Here is a 14,942-nt window from a genome sequence, read left to right as displayed (position 1 = left end):
ATATAAAATTTACATTTTAATAGGGATATATGTGCTCTTAAAGCTACAGATATCAATTTTCCCCCTAAATGGCTTTAAACTGAGACACGGCACTTGGGAGCCAGGGCCCAGCCCAGCAGTAGATGCTCGCAGACCTGGTGAGCAGGGGCCTGCCTGGCAGGAATGTGGAAAGCTGGCCTGCTGAATAAAATCACTGGATAACTGCAAAACTCACATAACACACAGGCTGCTTTTTCTTTATAAAATAAGCTATCAAAATATTTGAAAAACACTTCATGAAACCATAGTACTCAGTGCCTTTTGTGAGACGGTGGGTCATTCAGCCTTCGGCTTCCCCTGTTTTTGACGTAAAGAAAGCTCCTATTTCACTGGACTCATCCAACAGTGATTGTTCGATCTTTCCCATGTCATTGCCTGTCGTGACAATCACACTATTGGCTTTCCAGTTAAAATACAAAGGGAAGCTTGACAGTCTCTAAGTGAATCTTAAACGATTTTCCCTTGGGGCTATTTATCTTAACAACAATCTAAGAATAATTAAACTGTGAGCTTAAAAAAAGTATCTTTGGGGGGAGAAATGTCATTTTTCATGCCCAGCTACACTTTCAGTTAAGAGGCCAATAATTTTGGTGTCTCAATATTTAAACACACAACACAGAAAAAATGCTCAGCATTTATCAATTGACAGACTGTGTTAAAGTTTAATGTTTGGATAGCATTAGGAAGTAGCAGACTGTACATTACAAATGATATTATTTTAACAGCCACAGCACTCATGGACTCAAATGCTGCTGCCACGTACAACTCAAGTGCTGGAGTATTTTTCTACAGTCTCTCTGTTCTCCCAATTATCTTGTAAACCAGTGTTCAACTAGTTTTTATAACCTAAAAGCTGCACATTTTTCATAGTACAAACTGTAGTTTTTACCTGTAGTTTGGACCTCCCTTAAAATGTAGCCGCATTCCCAGCCCTCTCAAAAGACGTCTATTAAAGGAAAATTCAGGTGTTAGATTTTCTTGGGACCGTTTCTGTAACCTCTGCCCTTCACAATATAGAAAATACTGGTTTCTGCCATTACATTTTAATTCCAGATTTAAAACCTGTTGAAAGCTGTAGTTTTACACAGCTTTCTTCACCCTGTGAAATCAGCTTTGTTTATGTGATGGCATTTAAAAAATAGCATGTTCTTTTTAAACTGAATTTTATATCTAATCTATGTCTTCAGTCTTGAAGAATTTGCATTGTTGTGTTTGTATATAGAGTATTGCAGTGCATGAATTAGCTTTATGCATTTTATTAAATGCTGTTTCAATGTGGCATTGTTGTGGCTTAATACTACTACCTAAATGAGGTTTATACTATTAAAAGTGAATTAAAGACTAACATGCATCCTGCTGATCATTTCTCCTCATAACAATGATGATATCTGGCCCCCAGACATGCCCAGAGCACCTTCACGTGAACCCTAGTAGCAGGTGCAGATGCAGCATCCTGGTGGTCACATCTCTACAATGCTCCGCCTCACACAACAGTGATTTAGCCCTTCGTGGTCCACTGGACTTGTACTTTTAGTAGAAAACTCTGGCAGGAGAGTCCGCATGTGGGCAGGCCCTGGGTGTGGAGGTAAGGAAGCCACTCAGACATTTCTGCAGCAGAACACACACCACAGCTAGGCTGCTAGACCTCTCAGATGCCATCACAGACAGATGTACAGAGCCAGACCTCAAAGCAGCAAACTCATCCCTAAGGACATTTGCTATCCAGGGTAAAAATATGTTCTTAAGGTTTTAGAAAGAACTTCCTCATTATGTCATCGACCTCTCATTTTACAAGTGAGAAGTCAGATCCATGACAGAACTTAATGCAGCCAAATAGCTTTAAATTGCATTGCCAGGTAGTACCTCAAAACAAAAAGAAAATTGGTCACCACTTCAGAAGGACAAGGCCAAAAGCCATCTGGTGAGCACTGCTTGTGCAAATAAAATTGTGTGTCGATTATAAAATCCTCTGTTATCTTTTCCGTTTCTGTACATTTTAAGCTCATCTTTTTAACTTTTTAGTTTTGGCAGCTAGCTGGTAAGGGGATCTGAACCCTTGTCCTTGTTGTTATTAGCACCATGCTCTAATCCAGTGAGCCAGCCAGCCCGCCCTAACTCATCTTTTATCACCGATAAACAAAATAGACAAAAAAGACAAAGGTTTCAAGAGACAACAATGCCTCCTAGAGGTGCTGACTGCCAGAATCATTGTCTGCTGCCTGTGAACTAGTCCATGCAAACAGTAATGATGGCACCATCTCCACACCCCCTTCAGCCTCAATCCCCAGCAGGCACGGAGTCTCGGCTCTCCCTGCTATAGCCCCTCACGACCGTGTCAAGCCTGACCTCCAGACCAAGTCTTCTATCAGGCACTGGACGTTTATTATCTCTGTAAAGAGTCACTACTTTGGTTCAGGATGATCCTGCTGGTTAGCAACCTCTTGGGGCAGTAGAGGGAAGGAATGCTTCTGTAGGGTTTTCTGCCTAACTAGCTATGGAGACCTAAATTGTGCAAATAAAGACCAAAAGAACTTTTTTTTTTTTTTTTTTAAAGGTGACCGGTAAGGGGATCTTAACCCTTGACTTGGTGTTGTCAGCCCCACGCCCTCCCAAGTGAGTTAACCGGCCATCCCGTATAGGGATCCGAACTTGTGGCCTTGGTGTTATCAGCGCCGCACTCTCCTGAGTGAGCCACGGGGCTGGCCTGAACTAACTGCTTTCTGAAGAGCCCTTGCTACCAAGTGAAAAAGCCCAGTCAGCTGGTGTTAAGGTCAAGACTGCAACCAGCACCTACAGGAGGGATTTCAATGACAGCTTTTCCTACCCACCCTCCAAAATGGTAGAGTGGGAGGACAAGGTGCTGAGTCTCAATGAAACACCACCTTGGCCTGCAGCCATCTAAGGAACACCATCCATTACACATCAGACCCGCACCCCACTGTCCCCCCCACCCCTACAGACATCACCCTGAACACAGGTCTGGTGTGAAATCATCATAAGCCAGAACTTGAGCATCAAAGGTAAAAGGATCAAAATGTGCCCAATTTCATGTGATCATCTCCAACAGTTACATAAAACGTACTGTAGCTTTTTATCATGTCACTGGCCACTACCTCATGTGGCAGATACTGCCTTATTCCCATTTTACCAGTTAAGGACCCAGAGAGCTTTAGGATTTGGCTAGGTCCCCAGGAAGTAGAGGAATAAAGACTTCAGCTTTGCTCTTCTCAGCCCCACTATCCTTTTTTAATTCTTTTAACCACTGTCCTGCTGTGTCCCATAAAGTCAAGTCTATCTGTGTTTCCAAGAGTCTCTGGTCCAGGCCATCCTTCACTTTTGACTAAGTAAACCTACTCTTAAGGTGACCCTAGAGGGCTCTGCTCTCTTTTGGGGGCCGAAGCCAGTATAACTAAAGTGACAGTAACACCAGGGTCCTAGAAGGAAAGAACTACCACGAAGATGTGTCACACATCACATCAGCTCCCAGACAAACCTTAAGAGCAAGGACTGAGCCAAGGGCCTGCCCATGGCTCACTTGGGAGAGTGCGGTGCTGACAACACCAAGGCCACGGGTTCGGATCCTTATATAGGGATGGCCGGTTAGCTCACTTGGGAGAGCGTGGTGCTGACAACACCAAGTCAAGGGTTAAGAGCCAATTACCGGTCATCTTTAAAAAAAAAAGAGGACTGGGCTGAGAGCTGAACGGTCAGCCCCAGACACCATCCCCCAGCAGGGCCCCTCAGTCTCCACCAGGCATACCACCTTTCTTCCCTGATGACCAGTAAACCCCTAAGGCACAAAAACAGGCCGCGGGGTGGGCAATGGCTGACCAGCCTGGGGCACATGCCCAAGTGAGGCTGACCTGTCAGCCAGTATTGGCTCCTTCACCTCTGGCCACAGCCAGGCTCCCAGGAGACAAGAGTCGGTTGCTTTAGTTTAAAAAATAGGTGCTGTATAAAGGGTCACCTTTGGATTTCTGAGAAATACCCAAAAGACCTGGGTGGAGGGGTGGCCACACTGTCAGCTGCAGAAGACTCCAGCCAGACTCAACTGCAGCAGCCCTTATGTTCTCCACAGTACGGTCTGAAGAGAGATTCAGCGCCAGCGAAGACCAGGAAAACTTCGGTCACAGGACTGAGATGAGCAATAACGAGATGTGTCTTACACCCTCCCTGGCCCAAAGCCCTTTTGCCATGCAGACTCCTCTTCCCTGTCTGACCAGATATGTGCCATGTGACCAGAGTGACTAAGATGCGTTTTGTGACTGATGGAGCAGAGACATTGATTCAGCAGCTCAGCTGCAGACACTCCTCTCCACATCCTTTTACACAAGTGCATGAAGGGGACCTTTTATTGCAAAGAGATTTCCAGAGTCTCTGAGGACAGAACCAGGGGCTTCCCTGGGGTGAAGGTAACCCCCATGCCAAGTGTTCCATCCAGTGGCCCCGAGCCCTAGTCCTGGCCACCGGCTTTCAGTGAGGCCTTGTACTTCCCCCTCATCTCCTTGGGTAACGGCACCACGCTCGGGCAGGGCACCTGTCCCTCCACTTCGCAGATGCACTCCCGCAGGCAATACTTCCGGGGACCAAAGCTGGCTGGGTGAGAGAGCTGCTTTTTCTCCTCCTCCTCTTCCTTGAGGGTTTTCCTGCCAAAGAGCATAGACAGCAAGGAAGCATGAGGAACATGACTGAGCCAGTGGACAGAGCAGGGAAGCCACCATAAGCCAGGGAGACACAGACCTCTTGCTTTCTGACCTGCTCCTCACTCCCTGCTGGCCCCCAGAGGAGTGACCACAGGAAAACCCACTGTTGTGCCCACAGCCCACAGAAACAAGCCCACCTGGTGTGGTCAGCCTTCCTGCAGCCCACGGGGGCCCGCAGCTCTGACTAGGATGAAAAACCACAGGGTAAAGAAGCCTGGAAACACCTCTGTGTGGTTTCTCAAAGAGAGACTTTCTTGGCTTCCCTCCCTTTCTTCCTGTCTCATTGATGGAAAGAAAAGGGGCATGTCATAGAGGCCGAAGGCTGTACACCTTCCAGCCCCCAGCTGAGATTCCCAGGAGAGCAGTAGCACAGGGCGCACGTCAGCTGTCCCAGCCCAAGGAGGGAGAGTGAGCTTTGTCCCCACTTCACAGCGGAGCTGACTCCACAGCCCAGACTCACCACTGCGAGCAAACCTCCCCTCTCAGCACTCTCCCCACACACCCCGTTCTTCTCCCCCAAATTCTCCAGGCTGAGAAGTTTGCTCCCCTTCAGGTCAACCCAAGCAACTCACTCATTCTTCCCCAAGATTTTTCTGATGTGCTCCATAATCTCCTTATTGCTCTTGGTCTCCATATCCACCAGAACCTGCTCTCCAGAATCTAGAAACAGGAAGCACAGGGAGGAGAAGCTGAGAACTCACAGCACACTCCTCAGCCTCAAAAGGTTGTGATTTGGGATTTGTTTTAGTGGCAGAAACATTTTTTTTTTTTTTTTTTCCTAAAAGATGACCGGTAAGGGGATCTTAACCCTTGACTTGGTGTTGTCAGCACCAGCACTCAGCCAGTGAGCCAACCAGCCATCCCTATACAGGGATCCGAACCCGTGGCCTTGGTGTTATCAGCACCACACTCTCCCGAGTGAGCCACGGGCCGGCCCAGCAGAAACATTTTAACAATAAAATAAACATATTTGTTTATATCTCACAGTGCTACCCTTCCTTTTTCCATATTCCATAGACATAAGCAGACATAATCCAAGTATACTATACGAATGGAAAGAACTCCATGGTCATGGATGGAAAGGCTTAGTAATATTAAGATGGCATTTCTCCCCAAACTGATCAATAGATTCAATACAATCCCTATCAAAATCGCAGCAGGTGTTTTTGTAGAAACTGACAAGTTAATTCTAAAACTCATATAGAAATACAAAAGACTCAAAATAGCTACAACAATTTTGAGAAACAAGAAAATAGGATGTTTACTATCCAATTTCAAATTTGCTATAAATTGAAGTTACTGTAATCAAGACAGTGTGGTACCAGCATAGAACAGATATGGAGCACAATGGGCAAGAACTGAGCCCAGAAAGAAACCCTCACATTAGGTCAATTAGACTTTGGCAAAGATGCCAGGATAATTAAAGAAAGAAAGATGGTCTTTTCAATAAATGGTACTGGGACAACATGCAAATAAACAAATCTAGACCTTTACCACACAACATTAAAAAAAAAAAAAAAAAATGAAAAAACTCAAAATGAATCAAAGACCTAAATGAAAGAACTAAAGCTTTTTTTTTTTTTTTTTTTTTAAATAGCTTTTTATAAAACTTCTATAAGGGAACACAGGAGAAAATCTTCATGACATTACCTAAGCAAATATTTAATAAATATGATATTAAAAACATGATCCATAAAAAAAAATCAATAAATTGCATTTAAAATTCAAAACTTTTGCACTTCAAAAGAAGACATAAGCCATAATGTGGGACAAAATATTAATAATGTATATGTCTGATAAAGGACCTATATCCAGAATATATAAAGGACTCACGACTCACTGAGCTAAGCAATCTAACTAAAAAAATGAGGAAAATATTTGAATAAACATTTAACCCCCCAAAAAAAAGGCTAATAATAAGCACATGGAAAGAGGGTCACTATTGCTCATTAGGAAAATGAAAATTGAAGCCACAATGAGATCTTACAGTGGCTAAAATTTGTAATAACAGACAATACCAAGTCCTACTGAGTATGCAGAATAGTGGAACTTTCATATATTGCTAGTAGAAATGCAAAATAATATCACTGCCACTTTAGCCAAGAAGAAGATTAAGCCATTAAGAAAAAGATTGGAAAAGTACAACCGTCTTTATTTGCAGGTGACATGAATACAGTGTATGTAGAAAATCCTAAGGAATCTACAAAATAAAACTAGAATGAAGTGAATTTTAGGAAGATTGCAAGACATAAGGTCCATTTACAAAAAAAAAATTTTTCACATACAAAAATGAACTATACTTCTATATAGCTGTTTGGTTGTTAGCAAACAATTGGAAAATGAAATTTTTCCCCCCAAAAGATGACCGGTAAGGGGATCTTAACCCTTGACTTGGTGTGGTCAGCACCACGCTCACCCAGTGAGCAAACTGGCCATCCCTATATGGGATCCGAACCTGTGGCCTTGGTGTTATCAGCACCGCACTCTCCCGAGTGAGCCACAGGCCAGCCCAGAAAATGAAATTTTAAAAAGTACCATTTACAGTAATCACAAAATATTCTCGATGTTGTTAAAATGTCCATCCTGGCCCAGAAGCAAGGCAAGACAGCACTCCCGGTGTCCTAGACATGACTTTACCGAGGCACCCCCCACCCAGAGCAGGCAAGAGAGCATGCCAAAAACACCACTTACGCATGGGTGGCCCACCACAGTCACCATGCAGGCAGCCTGCCAAACACTTGACTGCACTGACACAAGGAAGAGTTACCAGCAGAGACCAGAAGAGGACATCTCTCTCCTCAAAGCCCACTCCAGAGTAACAGAAAAAGCAACTGCTCTACCAGATCACCAGACATGAATGTAAAAATACTAGAAATATGAAAACCCAAGAAAATATGACACCACCAAAAGAATACAGTAATTGTCAAATACCAGACCCTACAGAGCAGGAAACCCTTGAAATGACTGAAAAGGAATTCCAAGCAACATTCTTAAGGAAACTCACTGAGATACAAGACGACTCCATTAGACAACATAATGAAATGAGAAAAAAAATCCAAGATATGAAGGAGGAAATTTACAAAGAGATAAATACTTTGAAAAAGAATGTAGCAGAACTCATGGAACTGAGAGATTCACTTACGGAAATAACACAACTGACAGCTTAAGCAGCAGGCTAGAGCAAGCAGAATAAAGAATTTCTGATCTTGAAGATCATCTTTTCGAAATAACCCAGGTGGACAGAAAAAGGAAAGAAGAATTTTTAAAAATGAAGAAAACTTAAGGGAGCTAGCAAACCACCTCAGGCACACAAATATTCAAACCATGGGTGTTCCAGAAGGGGAGGAGAAAAGAAAAGGCATGGAAAACCTATTCAACAAAATAATAATGGAAAACTTCCCAGGTATAGGGAGAGACATGGACCTTCGGATCCAGGAGGCCCAAACAGATTCAACCCAAAAAGATCCTCTCCAAGACACATTACAGTCAAACTGGCAAAGTTCAAAGACAATGAGAGAATCTTAAAAGAAGCAAGAGAAAAGCATCAAGTCACTTACAAGGGAGCCCCTATCAGACTAACAGCAGACTTCTCAACAGAAACTCTACAGGCCAGAAGAAAAAGGGATGATATATTCAAAACATTAAAAGAAAAAAACTGCCAGCCAAAAATACTATATCCAGCAAGGCTATCCTTCAGAAATGAGGGAGAAATAGTGTATGTACCAAAAAAAACCTGGAGTTCACAATCACACAACCAGCCCTACAAGAAATCATCAAGGAAGTCCTTCATTTGGAATCTAAAAAACAATAATCACTACCACAAATACACAAAAAAGAACAGAACCCACTGATAGAACAAAAATGCAAACAAGAAAAAGAAACAAACTAAATCTTACCACCACAAAAAGCCATAGTGACAATGTAATAATGTCCCTGCTTTTTTTTTTTTTAAAAAAAGATGACCAGTAAGGGGATCTTAACCCTCGACTTGGTGTTGTCAGCACCATGCTCTCCCAAGTGAGGCACGGGCCAGCCCCCTTTATTTCTGATTTTAGTAATTTCAGTCACTCTAGATAAATGTTTGCAAATTTGGTTGATCCTTTTAAAGAAGCAACTTTTGGTTTTGTTGATTTTCTCTTTTGTTTTTTAATTCCCTATTTCATATGCTTCTGTTGTAATCTTTGTTATTTGCTACTTATATTAGCTTTTGTTTTAGTTTGATTGACTTTTTCTATTTTCTTAAGGTAGTTTACATTACTAATTTGAGATTTTTTCTTTTTCTTAATACAGGTGTTTATGAGTATAAATTTTCTTCTAAGCACTGCATCCTCTAAATTTGATATACTGTGCTTTGATTTTTATCTCAAAGCACTCTCTAATTTCCCTGTGATTTTTCTTTTTACCCACTGTTTATTTAGGAGAGTGTTGTTTAATTTCCACACATCTGTGAGTTTTCTAAATTTCCGTCTGTTTTTTGGTCAGGGAACATATTTTCTATGATCTTAGTCTTTTGAAATGTATTAAGACTTGTGGCAAAAAAAAAAATGTGTATATATATATATATATAGAGAGAGAGAGAGAGAGTATGATTTTAACTATGTGAAAATATTTTCATAGGAAAAGACTGTATGTGTATATATATATATATAGAGAGAGAGAGAGAGAGAGAGAGAGAGTATGATTTTAACTATGTGAAAATATTTTCATAGGAAAAGACTGTCAGGAAACATAAAATTTTATTTTGAGTTGTGGGATTATGTATGATTTTCATCTTTCCTTCTACTTTTCTGTATTTTCTAAAAGATGTTTTATAATGAACATGTATTAAATTTATAGTGAATAAAAATATTACATAAGAAAAATAATAATAAAAGATACTATTGAAAAAAAAAGTCCATCCTCCTAAAACCGATCTATAATGTAATGCCAATCAAAACCCCAGCAAACTTTTTTCTAGAAGCTGGCAAGAAGATTTTAAAGTTTATATGGAAATGCAAAGGACCTAGAATAGCCAAAATAATTTTGAGGGAAAAAAGAATAAAATTGGATTTGTACTACCTGATTTCCATACTTATAAAGCTACAAAAACCAAGACAGCAGACAGCATGGTATTAGCATAAGGACAGACATACAGATCAGTGAAAAATGAAGAATACAGAACAGCAAAATAAGTGATTTTTTATGTGGTAAATAACACATAACATAAAATTTACCATTTTAACCATTTTAAAGTATACAATTCAGTGGTTTTTAGCATAAACACAATATTACCAATATTTAGTTCCAGAATTTTCTCATCACCCCAAACAAAATCCCTGTACCCATTCATTAAGCAGTCACTCTTTATTTTCCCTGCCCCTGGCAACCACTTTTTCTCTCTATGGATTTAACTTTTCTGGATATTTCATATAAAGGGAATCATATAATATGTGGCCCTTTATATCTGGCTTTTCATTTAGTGTGTTTTCAAGGTTCATCCACATTAGCATGTTATCAGTACTTCATTCCTTTTCATGGCTGAGTAATATTCCACTGTATGGATAGACCGCATTGTTAATCCATTCTTGGTCAACTGATTTTTGACAAAGATGCCAACAAAATGGTGCTATAACAACTGGATATCCCAAATTTAAAAAACAGAAATCCCTACCACACTTAATACACAGAAAATAACTCAAAGTGGATCACAGGCCTAAATGTAAAATCTAAAATTATATCAATTCTCAAGGAAACACAGAAGAAAATCTTTGTGGCCTTGGGGTAGACAGAGATTTCCTGGACAGGACACAAAAAGCACCAAACATAAAAGAATAAATTGGAGAACTGGAATTCACCAAAATTAAAACTGCTACTCTTCCAAAAACACCATTAGGAAAATGAAAAGCAGGCCACAGATTGAGAGAAAATAGTTACAGAACATCTGACAAAGGAATTGCATCCAGAGTATATAAAGAACTCAATAAGAAAACAGTGCCGCCCCACCCCTTAAATGGACAAGATTCAGACTCTCTACGAAAAAACACGAGTGGCCAATAAGCACATGAAAAAGATGCTTCTGGGGAAATGGAGATTAAAACTTCAATGAGATATACACCCATCAGAATGCTAAAATTTAAAAGACTTAATGCAGTGGGTAGAATAATGGTCCCCAAAGATGTCCATGTCCTCATCCCCTAGAATTTGGGAATATGTTGCTTTACATAGCAAAGGGGACTCTGCAGATGTGTCTCAAGTTAAGGACATTGAGATGAGGAGATTATCCTGGATAACCCAGTGCACCCAATTTAATCACATGGGTCCTTAAAACTAGAGAACCTTCCTGAGCTGTGGTCAGAGGGAGATGTAACTATAGAAGAATGGCCAGATAGGCAGTGTTGCTGGCTTTGAAGATAAAGGAACGGGGCCACAAGCTAAAGAATGTGGACAGCTTTTAGAAGCTGTCTACCCACCTCCCTCTCCCTTTTATCTTTCAAGGTCTTATCTCCATCTCCAATAAATGTCATACTTCTAACTCTGTCTTGGCATCTAACAAAAACTCAAAGGTTCATTAACAGGCAAATGGATAAACAAAAACAGTGGTATATTCATATAACGGAATACCACTCAGCAATAAAAATGAATAAACCACGGTTAGGTGCAACATGGATGCATCTCAAAAACACGATGGGTGAAAGCAGCCAGATGCAAAAGAAAATGTGCTATGAGATCTGTTTACATGAAGTTTTAAAACAAAACTGATCTATGGTGAAAGAAATCATAACTGGTCGCTCTGGTGTAAAGGGGAACTACTTGGAAAGCAGCACTAAGAAACTTCCTCCAGTGATGGCAACATTCTGTATCTTCATCAGGAAAGTGATGATACAGACACATAAAACTGTCAGAATCCCTGAAACTATGTACATTTAAGACCTGTGCATTTCACTATAGGTAAATCATTCCTCAGTAAAGTTAATTTTTTAAAACACAAACAAAACTCATGCACACAAAACTGCCATACGCCCACCATTCTCTTCACCCCCTGCCCTGGCTCTAGTTTTCCTTTATCTTGTAGCACTTATCTTCTAACATATCTTCTTGTTAAGTTTCTGGTTCATTCTTGGTCTCCTCCTTCTAAAATACAATCTCCACAAGGGCAAAGATTTTTGTCTATGTGGCTTCCTGACATCTCAGCACCTAGAATCTTGTCTGGTCCTGGTAAACACTCCATACAAATTTGAGGAATGAACGAAAGAACATCATCAGTTTCCTGAAACATTTCCCAATCTACACTTCATTTGATTCTCATAACCATGTAAGGCAGATGTTTTGCCTTCACTTCAGAAAGAAATGGGAATGTTACTTGCTCAGGATCAGAACAACTGAGTAGAGAGCTGAGTCAAGACGTGGGCTCCTGATTTTCCAGCACTGAGCCCAATTTAACTTAATAAATGTCACTTAGAACCAGGTCCAAATATGAACAGCATCGTGTTAAATACACAGTCCAGAGAGAACAGACACTTCCATAGAATGTGATCGGCACTAAGTGGAAGGGGCTTGGGAGCACAGGCAAGGGCATTCTAGGGCTCAGGGAAGGCTTTCTAGAAGAAGTGGTATCAAAGCTGAGTCCTCAAGGACTTTTTTTAAACTAAATAAGCAAAGATAGGTAGAAAGGAGATTCCAGGTGGAGGGCTCAGCATGAGCAGTGGCATCAGGGCATGGTGTGGCAAGGGAATGTGGAAAACTCAGCCCCCAAGGTGTGAGGCTGGGGACAGCAGGACATGAGGGGAAAGGGAAGGAGGAAGAAGAGGCCAGACCTCAGCAGCCATTGTGTACCCAGCAGAGGGAAGTCAAAGGGGATGGGAGTGACGGAAGTGTTGCCTATGCTCGGCTTTCAGCTCACCCTGGCTGCTACAGCAGGGAGGAAAGGGAACAGTCTTTCCAGGCATATCTCCAACGTCTGTGCAGGCCCCTCACTCACCTAAATAGAATCGCAGGAAGGGCGATGGCGTCATGTTCTTTAACATCATGATCTGCACCCAAGGGTTTTTGTATTGGATCTGAGGTATGTTGAAAAACACAAATTTCCTGCAAAAAGGAAAAAATTTAACCTAAGAAACAGAGTTTTTAACCTAAAATTTTGTGCACATGTGTATTATTCTAGGGACAAAGTCCAGAGGTTTCAGCACATTCTCAGAGGGCCCTGCCCCTCAAAAAGGCAGAGAAAAACAGCTCAAAGGGATCTTCCGTTAGTGTGTTCTCTGAGCACTGTCAGGCTCCTGGCCAGTCACTGGAGGGAAAGCGAGCTGTGTCCCCACCGTGCTGCACACCAGCTTGAAACTCACCAAAGCACAAGGAGAAATGCAGAAGTGAAGCCTGATAGGCGCTGTGTTTGGATTTGTGTGGTGACCACACAGTGTGCACATGAGGAGAGGTGTGATGAGCCAAACCCTTACGGGTGTGCACCTTATCTAGGTTACACCATTTGAAAACAAATGAAACCGGGAAAAGAAAAATGGGGGACTATTTCTACAATCTAGGAGCAGAGGAAAACCTTAAAACTTAAAAGGTATAAAACATAGATAACTGACTACATTAAAACCTTTGCATGGCAAAATTTACCACAAATTCAACATCTGACAAACCAAAAGAAAAACGTTTGCAAAACATAAAACGAAGGGCTAATTCCCTTGATACAGAGTTGTACACATCATTAATAAAACTGACAACTCCACAAGCAAAGGTCCCTAATAGCAGTTAGCTGAAAGAGAACCCCAAATGTCCTATCATCATATAAAGAGATTCTCAGTATCTTCCCAATAAGCTTGTGTAAATTAAAATGATTTTTTTTCACCTCGTAGATTGCTAAAAATTTTCTTTTTAAGTTATGGAAGTGAGAAAACACTTCTTTAAGAATATAAATAGGCTTAACCTCTCTGTAGGTCAATTTAGAGCCAGCAAAATTTTAAAAGCACAGATCCTGACTCAATGATTTCACCTCTGGGCTGGCCGGTTAGCTCACTTGGTTACAGTGTGGCACTATAACACCAAGGTCAAGGGTTCAGATCCCCTTACCAGCCAGCTGCCAAAAAAAAAAAAAAATTTTTCACCTGTTTTTAGATGTTTCTTCAGTTGAATGTAGAGACATACATGAGATATACTGGGGCATTATCTGTAACAGCAAAGGGACAGAAACAACTGCCCATTGGGAGAGGACTGATTAAAAAAACTCCGACACAACTGCACATCTGCATCCCTCCCGGCTGCCCCGCCTGGTCCCTCACCACCTGGAACTGCCAGCTCTGTGGACTACTGAACAGACTGCCCTGCCCTCTGGATTGTGGTGGATAGGCCAATGGCAAGCGAGGGCAGGAGACAGCTGGGGAGGAGGTGGGCTTGTCCGGCAGCCCTGCAGTCTCCAGATGCCAACAACCATTCCCTCCCCTCACTGCTTCGAGCCTGGGCCTGGCGTCTTGCACTAGTCCTTGTGGTTTCTTTCCCCCATCCTTGCCCACACCTTTGTAAACAGTCCCTTAATTAAAGACTCCCCAAGTAACTCTAATTCAAATACGCCCTCTGCTCCCTGCCCCACCCAGTAGATGGAAAGGGGCAAGGGTAGCAGTGCCAGAGCCAGCCTGCCCAGCTGCAAATCCTGGCCTCACCCCTGCCTAGCCACCTGCCCCAGGGCAAGTGACTGCTCTGTGCCTCTATTATGATGCCAAGAAGATGGCAATGCCACACCACCAGTCCAGACTGAAGCTTGGAAGATATTTTCAAGATGAAATTGATAGCATCAGTAGAAAGCCTGACTATTTGACCACTTATTTGAGGAGACTTCCACAATTGGAGCATAATCTGCAGTTGAAACAAAACAAAAACAGTGACAATTACTAACTCTGGGAAAACAAAAGGATCTGCAAAAACAACAAAGAAAAATAATCATAGTATTCTGTTTGGCTCAGTTGTGTACAGTGTTGACAAAGTCCTATTAATTTAAACATTGGCTATTATTCTATCCAAAATTCAGAAATAACTACATCAGGAAGATGGAGGTGCAGTAGTGTGCAAGCGTTGAGGGGGGGGAACAGCAGTGGTAGTGGGAGAGGGCTACATCCTCATCTTCCACAGTGGCAAGTCACTAGATAATCCTAAAGCTAAAAATTAAGAAGTAGCTCTCTATGTTGTCTTTTTTTTTTTTTTTTTTTTTTTTTTTTTTTTTTTCCG

The 14,942-nt window shown here is 41.6% G+C and overlaps 1 protein-coding gene across 1 annotated transcript in view; it reads right to left on the bottom strand.

Moving 5' to 3' along the window:
* Positions 1 to 4,339: 4,339 nt before the first annotated feature.
* The window catches only part of MRPS25 (mitochondrial ribosomal protein S25), a 13,653-nt gene continuing 3,050 nt past the window's right edge, over positions 4,340 to 14,942 (bottom strand). Inside the window, exons 2-4 of the mRNA XM_008564331.1 lie at positions 12,700 to 12,806; positions 5,315 to 5,402; positions 4,340 to 4,685 (exon numbers count right to left, since the gene is read on the bottom strand). Of these exons, the coding sequence (XP_008562553.1) occupies positions 4,493 to 4,685; positions 5,315 to 5,402; positions 12,700 to 12,806 (388 nt within the window). The 3' untranslated portion in view covers positions 4,340 to 4,492. The remainder of the gene's footprint in view (positions 4,686 to 5,314; positions 5,403 to 12,699; positions 12,807 to 14,942) is intronic.

Source organism: Galeopterus variegatus, unplaced genomic scaffold (assembly GCF_000696425.1).
Source record: "Galeopterus variegatus unplaced genomic scaffold, G_variegatus-3.0.2 Scaffold185, whole genome shotgun sequence".
NCBI lineage: Eukaryota > Metazoa > Chordata > Mammalia > Dermoptera > Cynocephalidae > Galeopterus > Galeopterus variegatus.
The sequence above is the reverse complement of the archived record's forward strand: the minus strand, read 5'-3'. Positions and strand labels throughout refer to the sequence as shown.